A 10,241-nucleotide genomic window follows, 5' to 3' on the forward strand; every position below is an offset into this window, starting at 1 on the left:
CAGACTCCTTCCTCAGCCTCTGAAAGTGCTGGGATTACAGGTGTGAGCCACCTTGCCCTGCCAAATTCTCACTTTTAGAGTTATTCTTTTGGCTGGGGGAGTCTCAACAAAGCATTTGTTAACATGCAAATATGTCACTTTGGGAGGGAGGATACACAATGATCAAAGGAATGAGTTTAGTAGTTATAACATAAGACAATTGAGTTTCCTTAGTTAAAAAAAAAGAGAAACTGCTCTTTGGAGTGGAGACACCACTGTTAAGCGGTGGAGTGGAGACACCATTGTAAACGCCTATCTTTATTGAGGTGAGGAGCCCTGGCCTGTAGGGGGCAGCAGGAAGTTCACCCTGTCTGCTGGGAAGGAGGAAACTACAAGATGCAGGAAAACTGGCAGAGGAAGGGGAAGTGGGCCAGGGCTCAGGGTGCTGGGAGCTGAGACTCCTGACCTACTTTCAAATTCTGCTTGGGCCAGACCTGGCATTGCTTCGGGAAAAAATAAACACAAAGTATGGGAACACTTCTGGCCCACTGATACAGAATGCATGCTTTCACAGATTTCCCTTTCCACTTTGAAAACAAAGCTGCCTAAAAGAACTGTTCCCTCCAGCCCCCATTCCCTGCAGCCTCTTTATGCCTCCCCACGCCCAGCACACACCCTACCCCATTGGCTCATTACAGTCTTCCATTTTCTCAGAGTGCTTTTAATTAGATGTTAAATTGACAATAGCACCTAACAGAATTTTTACAGCTCTATTTTGGAATACTTTTCCCCCAGCATATGGTGGAACTATCAAGTATTATTCTCCTTCCTCAATGTTTTTTTGAATTTCATGTTTCATTGCTCATTTTAAGCCTTCACAATCAACTTGGACACACACACACGGATTTGTGGTGAGAAGCTATACTAGTTTGCATATAAAGCAATTAAATCTGGCAGCTATGATTCCAAAGGATGAATATTTTCCAGTTGTGGTAGGAGGCCAATCATACAGAAAAGAAACCAGCTGCTTCATGTTAGTTTCTGATGTGACTTTTCACACAGATGCTCGTGTCGCAAAGTTTATTTTCTGTTAAGATGTACTGTGAGAGCACTGTGTCATCTTTGTTCCCCTCTCAAATCCCCAGTTCTTTCTGGGAAAATGAGAATTATCTATGTTACGGCCATGCAGCCTTATGTAACCGTGTCCTGCTGAAATGCCAACTTTGATTTTGTATTTTAGCTACTTAATGGTTTTCTTCAATAACTGTACTGAGCAAAGTATTCTTCACATCCCAGTTGGAAGAGAGATCATTTCATTCATTTTACCTTGATGTGTGCTCGCTTGGTATCGAGGATGTGCAAACAACAGCTTCCTCCCAGCCTTTCAGAATCATTATTCTCATGAATTCCAGCAGCACTTTTCAGGGAATTTAGTCAAGCAGGACTCAGGTCCTTATGCTGGCACTTTTTGGTAGCAAAGTGAATATTTAGAATTTCTGACTTGAGTTTTTAGCTCTAAACTACATGAAATGCTTGTTGAGTATTTTGTGGTTAGGATAGCTGGGTGGCCCAAAGAAAGGAGAGTAGAAGAGGAACTGGAAATGGAAGGTACACATCCACGTCGCTTGTGCACCATATGCAGTGACATCTCTCTCAGAACTAGCACTCTTTCTGGAAATCTCCAGAGGACTTATCCCATGTCCTCCAAATCTAGATATGCCTCATGATATAATCTTGAGGCAACAACTGTATTAAAATGAGTACATTCTAATACACCTACAGTTCATTCAAAGTTTTCACTAATGCTTAGAATGTAGGATTTCACCATCAATAAGAAAATTTCATTTAAAAAATTTTTCTAAGCTTCCATCTTCAATTTTGTGACCTGATACTTCAAGAGCACCACAATCCCTAAAATTCATTTTCTTTCCCTTAGAAAACAAGAGGGAGGCTTTATTCAAGTACGTCACCATGTTTGCTGGGCTGCAGGCTCATTTGGAACAGAGGCAAGGTTTTTCCGTTTGGCAGACACACATGGTTGGTTTTTAAAAGTACTTTGGTTTTATTTTTAAGTTAACATTTATGCAATGATTGTGGGATCATTTTTATTAAGGATTAGATCAGAAAATAAGTGCTGGTGTTTACTCATTTTATAGCAACAGCATACAAAAAATGGTTGGTCTAAATGTCTTCTTCGGTTTGCAGAAAAAGTGCCATTTTGATAAGTAGGTGGCTTTTAAACAACAGCACTACTTGGCAGTGCTCATTCAGAAGTGATTCTTTCCATCAGTTTAAAACACAACCTGAATTACAAGCAGAGAAAAAATACACAATTTCCTTGGGTGCTGACTTTCCTGGCCCCACACTTTCAGCTCTTGAGGAGTAAAACTCTCACAGAATCTGTTATAAATCTCAAGACATCTCATGACCCATGTGATATTCATTTTACTAAGAAATAAAATAAAATAAGAAGTACTCAGAGCAGCTGGAGGAGAGAGAGGTAATTTGAGGGCACTGCTACACTTTGTCAATTAGTGTGAGTCACTCAGATGGAAGTATCACACAGAGGCCTCAGAGGAAGAGTTTATTCTAAAAGGCCACACAAAAGAATAAGACACAGTGGTCTTCTCTGAACAGCTAACTAATGCCTCTAGACAGGGGTTGGTGAACTATGAGCCTCACGAGCCAAATGTGGCCTACTGTCTTTTTGATTACCTAGGGCGGCCTTTGAGGAGCAACAGCAGAGCTAGGTAGCTGCATGGAGACCTTAAGACCACAATGCTTAGGTATTTACTAGTTGGCCCCATAGAGATAAAGTCTGCAGACCCTGGCTCTAGAGGACAGGCCTGGAAGCTGGCTGTACTTCTAAGTGTTAGGGTAACTTACCTAAAGATAGACTGGAAAGTTTTATGACTATAAAATAACAGTAAGAACAACTATAGCATCTTTAATTTCTCATATTCTTGGAGTTGCTTTGAACAATTAATTAGGTTATCATATGATCAAACAGAGAGGCCTGTCGGTGACATACAGATGCTATGACTGGGGTGGGGGGAGGTAGATGACTCCTCCCCTCAGAGGGCCTCTGAGAGGCTGAATGATAACTGAAGGAGAAGGTTTTCTTCCAAGTTCCTGCTGTCTTCTGCACCCTTAGGATGTTATATGATACATAGCCGATGGTTTAAAATTCATGCATTTTAGATTAGATTAGTGTTAAGCCTAATTCTTAGTTTTACACAACTCCATAGTTTCTGCTAAAAAGCACTCAATGTCAAAGCAAGCACTTGGAATAGGAAAAACATGCAGAACATGTGATCAAGTTCTAGAATCATGGAAAGCCAAGGAGACACACGGAACATGTTACATGAGCCTGGGCATGGTGGATACATGCCAGCCCTTGGACTGTAGCCAATCTAGCAGCTGTGAGGGGGTCATCTTTGCTGCCACATGGAAAGATGGTGCCTAAAAAAAAGCCAAGAGTGGGCAGAGCTAGGAGACTGTGGGAAACACTAGGAGGGGGAGGAAGGAGAGAGGGTGAGACAGACCAAGTCCTGATAACATAATGAGGATTTACAGCCAAATTTGTATGAAGGAACCTTCTGAAATTTTCATGTATATCAGCCAATAACTTCTCTTTTGTCTTTAACTAGTATGACTTGGTTTCTGCCACTCGAAACTGAAAGAGTCCTAATACACTGAGAACATTCTTCTACTGATAATAACTAAATCTTTACTAACAGATACATCGTTTCAATCGTGGACATTAGCAAATATACAGGGCTCAAAGAAACGTTTTCCATCAAAATCAGTGGCAGGGCAAGGCAGGACCAAAACCATATTGGTGCACCATGTTTAAATTCTAGTCTTAAAGATACCCAAGAATGGGATTCTGTCACTAAGCTTATGTGAGATGTTTCTGAATTTCGTTAAGGGAATTCTTCTTATTTTATAATTATAGTGCTGGAAAATATTTTGTTTTCCTAGTAGCATTCATGATATTAGCCTTTCAGCGATTTGTTAAAAATATTATTTTTTGAGGTTTCGTTCTTTGTTGGGGTTTTGTTCTACATCATTCATATGGTTTGGGGCCAACTTCAAACTCCAGTGAATTATGTCTATCAGGTTTCTTTTTATTCAAATACTTTATCTTCTTTTTTATTCCCAAGATATATGCTACTGCCTGCAGGGCTTAAAACAATCTGCTGGAGAGTTATTCTGTGATGCTTATATATTAAATAAACAATGTTTTCCATCTGATACTTTTACCTATTTGAACGACTCAAGTATCATACATTTATAGTTTCCATGTTGAATCACTCACCAGTTGTGTAATTCAGCAAAGGCAGCTTTGATCTTCTTCACAGAACTATCCACTTCTTCCTTGATCATGACGCGATATCTAGTTAGAGAAACAGTGCAGCGTTGCAAATCCTTCACTGATTTCTCAATATTTGGGCCTAAAATTGATGTCAAAAAACATTATTAACTTGAGCATTTTATCCTTTGTTTGTAAGATAAACAACAAAACGAAGCAACTAGCCCACCAAGAAAAAGGGATTCATCTTTTGTCTAGTAAAATTTCCATCAGGAGAATGTTTGTAACCCAGTGTGGGTGGTTTGCGTGGCACCTGAGGCTGCTATAATTTCACCAGTGGGGTCTCTGCCTGGGCCATCTAGGGTATACTTGTCTCCTGTACTCTTCAAAAGGAGGCTGTGATCATTATGTTCTATTACAAACTGCAGTGCCTTAGAATCTGATACGTCTAAAGACCATTTGTGCTGCTGGCTCTCTCTTATAAACACCACTCTGCATGGTTAAAAGCCAGCAGGGCTTTTGGAAGAGGAAAATGACACAGAGATTGCCAGAGGTACAAATGAGCTAGAGAAAGGATGGGACACTGGTGCCAGGTATGCTGGCACTGGCCCCATCATCCAAAGCCAGGCCTGTAATAAGAGCAGCAGCATTGAAAGCAGCTCTGTGGGTGTCCATCTTGCCTGATTTCCTGAAACTGTCACCAGGGTCTACAGGTAGTGCATCACAAATAGGCAGATTGTACTTAACACAATCAAGGCCATGTTTCTTAGAAGAAAGAAATCTCCCTCAAGAAAAGTGAGAAAGTAGATCAAACCAAAGCCAAGGAAATCAAATACAGCTGAGGCTGAATGAGAAGAATATCATTTAATCTTCTGGGAATCAGAAAGGAAGTGATTTTCATTTTTAATATGAGTTATGTATCAAGTATATCCAAGCTCAGAAAAATCATAAAAACCCAGTGTGTCAAATATAAAACCCCCTTTCAGTGTTACACTGTCTGTAAATTCTAACACAGAACTGAATTTACATGGGGAAGACCATATCTGAAGAACACACACCAGCCTCCGGACTCATCTTCTTTCAATGCAAGGCAAGCACCTGTGTATCAGGGAAACATGAGTCCCTTTCAGCACTTAAATTTTTAAAAGAGCTCCTGCATGAGCACTTGCTTTATAAGATATTAGGATAGAAGGTATTTGTGGTACAAGTTTATCCAAGCCTACAACAAGAAGAATGGTCTCAGAGGTGCAGAGAAAAGAGATGTAATTCCATTTAAATATTCAAGACCTTTGATTACATGGGAGGAATCACATCTGCCTTTCCACCTATGTGGGTCACAGAGAAAAATGCAATTTCATGTGCATCTCTCTTCACTAAGCAGCATCTTTTGGAAAGTTCTGTCACTGGCACTTTTCTGTATGTGTAAAATATGTTGAATCATTTGTGCAAAATAAATCACTTTACCTCTTTTCTTTGCCAACTCATCTGGCTTTATTTCAAGATGAGCTGCAGGGGCATTGGACTTAACAGGAGATGTTTTTGCCTTAGGCTTGCTTGGGTTACAAGGCTGCTCAGCTGACCACTGTAGGCCATCTGACCTCTCTGTTGTTCCATGTATAGGTTTGGGGTTCCCATCTAAGGATAGTTTCTGTTGCAGTAGTCTGTTGCCTTCTGTAAGAAAACACCAAATAATGACTGTGAAGTGATAAACTAAAAACACTTATGATAAAGTGATGGAGGATGCCAAGATTTCTGTTTTTGTTTACATGTTGGCAATAATGCCTTTCATTGCAAACAGCCAAGAAACTGTTTAAAAAGAATCCCCAGAAGATTAGAGGATGTACTAGAAGAGTCTTGTATTTTGAGTAGGAAGACCTGGGCATGTTTTGGCTCTAGTAATTACTTGCAGAGTGACCCTGGGCATCTCTGAGCCTTAGTTTCCTCATCCATAACTATCCAGGAAGGTTATTAAGAGGCTTATAGGAGATAGCAGGGCCTTTTCCCTCCTGCAATTCCAGTAAAGGCTATGAGTCTTTAAGTACAATTTCATATTGAGGCTATAAAAATGTAGGCCTCCTATCTCCAAGTGCTACATTAATGTCTTGTGATATTTTATTCTGAATTAATGAAGGCAGAAGAGTGATTGGAGAGAGAGCAAAAATGAAGTGACAACAGGTACTATAATCATTGCATCTAATTTATGAAAGGCTTAAATCAGAAAACATCATCATAATACCTCAACTATATTTAATATCTAGGGAGTCAGATTCTCTCTGGAGCTTTAATAGATGTGGCAATAAATTAGCAGGATGTTGCTTTTGGCATCTTTTAAAGGTAGGCTCCTATTTAGTTATTGCTGGAGTGAATTAAATGGCACATTAGTGGCTTGAAAAGGAAATGTATCACACTTAACATCTTACTTACTACCAGAGAGAGCTTTGGGTGTGAGAAAGAGGAAGCTGGTATGCTTTTGAAGGCCATGTTCTTGTAGAAAGCTTGAAGAGTGCAGTTTGAATCTGGGAGAACCAAGTTCTGGTATTCCCTATGTCCTGGATGACCTTGTGGGAATGCCTTCACTTCTCTGGCTGACTGGATTGCACTCAGACAGAACACAGTTATCTTTGTGAAACCCAGCCTTTTCAGATAGTCACCTTTGCTCCACTTCTCTCTACTCCCATGTTGCCTTGCTTTACTTAAAACCACAGTACTATGATTATGTTTTAACACAAGTCTTCCCGTATCTGCCCCTCACCCCTGCCTTGTAGAGGCTGCGATCTTCCCAAGGGCTAACACTGAGACCAATTCTTTTTTGAAGCCCTAGTACTTGTGTCTGGCTCAATGGCTTTCTGTAGAATTATGATTGAATTAAAGTACATTTGAAACAATTTCATGGAAAAAATAAAAAATAATGAACATCTTACCTGACATAGTCACAAACATTACAGAGACTACACTTAAAAAAACACAAAGGAATATGATCTAGGTCCTAGTCAATTTGATTTTAGACATTAGTCCATTCATGATCAATATAATTAGACTTCAGTTGAATCCATCATTCATAACTTACATATCAAGAAAGCACAACATACTTTTTATAAGCTGAATGATGAATACCCTTAAAAATTTACTCACAGTACACAATAAAATGTTCAGCAAAGATAGTAAATGAAGTATATAAGTACTGAAAACAGCATTTCCTTCAGTAATAAAACAAATTCAAATGGTAGTATGCAATTTTATCCTTAGTTATATTAAAGTAGAACCTCACTATAAGGCACTGGCTGTCAAACTCCAGTGTGAAATGAGTTTCACAAATATTAATAATGCCAACAAATATTAATAATGCCAACATTTGCTCAGCTTCTGGTGAGGGCCTCAGGAAGCTTACAATCATGACAGAAGATGACTCGGTACATATTACATATGCAAGTTCCCTAACACCATTTCTAGAGATTCCAATTCAGCCGTGGGCCTAGGCTTCTCCTTCCCAGGTGATTCTATTGGAGTGGAGATGGGTGGTACCAGCTACCCTGAGAACCCTACTGTAAAAGATAAAAAACTAATTTTATGTTGAGTCTATAAACATTTGTGTTAAAACAATGATTACGTCCAAGCTGGTTCCAAGTCATTACCTTTCTAAATCCCAGCTGAGAGTTAGTCTTGATGAGATATTATAAATTGAGAATTCTGGGTTAGGCTGTTTTTGCATTGCTATAAAGGAATACTTGAGCCTGGGTAATTTTTAAAGAAAAGAGGTTTATTTGGTTCATGGTTCTGTATGCTATACAAGAAGCATAATGCCAACATCTGCTCAGCTTCTGGTGAGGGCCTCAGGAAGCTTACAATCATGGCAGAAGATGAATGGGAGCCAGCATGTGGTGAGAATGGGAGCAAGAGAGTGAGGGGAGAGGTGCCACATACTTTTAAACAACCAGATCTCACATGAAGTAACTGAGCAAGAACTCGCTTATCATCAAGGGGATGGTAAACCATTCATGAGGGATCTGCCCCCATGATCCAATCACCTCCCACCAGGCCCTACCTCTGACATTGGGAATCACATTTCAACATGCGATCTGGAGGGGACAAACATTCAAACCATTTCAAATTTAAAACACAGATCTTTGTGTATACATATTCCTGAAAATAATGGGATTTATATTATAGTTTAATGGAAACAATGACCTTAGAACAGAGGGGAAAAATTATTGAAATAAAATGCAAAAGAATTTTAAATGGAAGCCAAGCATGCAAATGAGCATGGGCTCATTAACCTAGAGCTAAAAACATCTTGTTTGTGTATCAGAGAACCGATATGTGGTCTACTGGTTCATTTCAACATTCATCCAACAAATATTAATTGAGAAATGTGAGTAGCAATATTTTTTTTAGGTCCTGAAAAGCTGTCTCATTACTAGTGGAATCATTGAACATTAAAATCTTCAAGACCACTTGCACATATTTGCATACTGGCTGTACAGATTTGTCTTCAAATATAGTAAAACTCTGGGACTCTTGCAGATGAAAACTGTTAGAGAGTTATAGAGCATAAGAGAAAGTCACTGGATACGGTGACTTTCCTCTAACATTATAGGGCAGAAATATCATCAGCTCTCCATCTATTTGGAGTCCACTTGTAAACTTCAACAGGTTGTAGCTCAATGGGGGCTGATTCATACATAAGCCTCCACTGTCCAGTAAGATAGCCACTAGCCATGCGGCTATTAAACACAGGAAATGTGGCTTGTCCAAATTTAGATGTGCTGTAAGTGTAACATATATATGGCAATTTGAAAATTTAGTACAAAATTAAAAATTTAAAATATTTCTTTAATAACAAAAATATTGACTACATGTTGAAATGCTATTTTTGATACATTAAGTAAAATATAATATATTATCCAATTAATTAACCTGTTAACACTTTTTAAATGTGGCTACAGAAAATATAAATTATATACATAGCTTGAGTTAAATTTCTATTGGATAAACACTAATAGGATACACAAGGAGCGTGAGATTGTTGATCTACAGCGCATAATCACTACTAGTTTATATTCTAAAAGAGGATATTTCTTTTAGTGAAGCCTTAAAATATCCTCTGCAATTTCTACAAGAGAAAAGTGGTGACAGTGATGCATGTCTTGTTCATCATACTGTATATACTTGGTATCTCGTAGGTACATAATAAATACTGAATGAGCAAATCAGTGTTACTTCAGTGCTAGGCATGCCTATGGCCCTTCCAATTGTAGGGAGCCTAGTTTGATATGAGTCTCTGGCTGTGTCTTTATCTAATATTCATCAAATACTTGAACCATAGTAGCCATATCTTGGAAAGATAAGTTATCTCTGGAAACACTCCATCTGCCTAGATTTCAATAAAAATTGTATACATTTTAACTTAATCCTTGTCCATGTATCTAAAAATGGCTTCTAGAAGTTTGTGTCTTTGAATTTAACTATTAATTGAGCCTTCCTTTTATTAAAAACACTTATCAAATCCCAACATAAATGGTATATAATGTCCTGACTATTACGTTTAGTTTCTGATTCAAGGCCTCGATAGACACATATAGAGAGTGCATGATGTATCAACTCTGGTTTATTAATAAGCAGTAAATGAGAAATAGACATCTGAACTTAATAACTAGTATGTACAATGTGAAAAAATTTCAAATCCCAAATGTTGGTTGCTAGAGTTCAGGTATACAAGTGCTTTTTAATATATTGAACTTGTATCTAGCAACTTGGCTAATTTCCTCATTCGTTCTGGCAGCTTTATTTATTTTTTTGGTAGATTTCCTAAGATTTTCTTTCTATATACACAATGACGACATTGGTAATAAAGTTTAACTTCTTTTCCAATCATTCCTTGCCTTATTTTCTTGTCTTATTAATTCTAACTACAAAGCAGAATGAGCATCCTTGCATTGTTCTAGGTCTT

The 10,241-nt window shown here is 38.4% G+C and overlaps 1 protein-coding gene across 6 annotated transcripts in view; it reads right to left on the minus strand.

The window, feature by feature from the left end:
* SPATS2L (spermatogenesis associated serine rich 2 like) overlaps positions 1-10,241 on the minus strand; it is a 169,226-nt gene that overhangs the window by 32,565 nt on the left and 126,420 nt on the right. For 5 of the 6 annotated variants that reach the window (XM_012473236.2, XM_021670697.2, XM_064373206.1 and 2 more), the window contains 2 exons: positions 5,759-5,965; positions 4,301-4,436 (listed from right to left, as the gene is read on the minus strand). In XM_012473236.2, the coding sequence (XP_012328659.2) occupies positions 4,301-4,436; positions 5,759-5,965 (343 nt within the window). The remainder of the gene's footprint in view (positions 1-4,300; positions 4,437-5,758; positions 5,966-10,241) is intronic. The other variant, XM_021670699.2, reaches the window with a different exon arrangement.

The sequence above is a fragment of the Aotus nancymaae genome, unplaced genomic scaffold (assembly GCF_030222135.1).
Source record: "Aotus nancymaae isolate 86718 unplaced genomic scaffold, 86718_ANA_hifiasm-v0.15.2.pri h1tg000008l, whole genome shotgun sequence".
NCBI lineage: Eukaryota > Metazoa > Chordata > Mammalia > Primates > Aotidae > Aotus > Aotus nancymaae.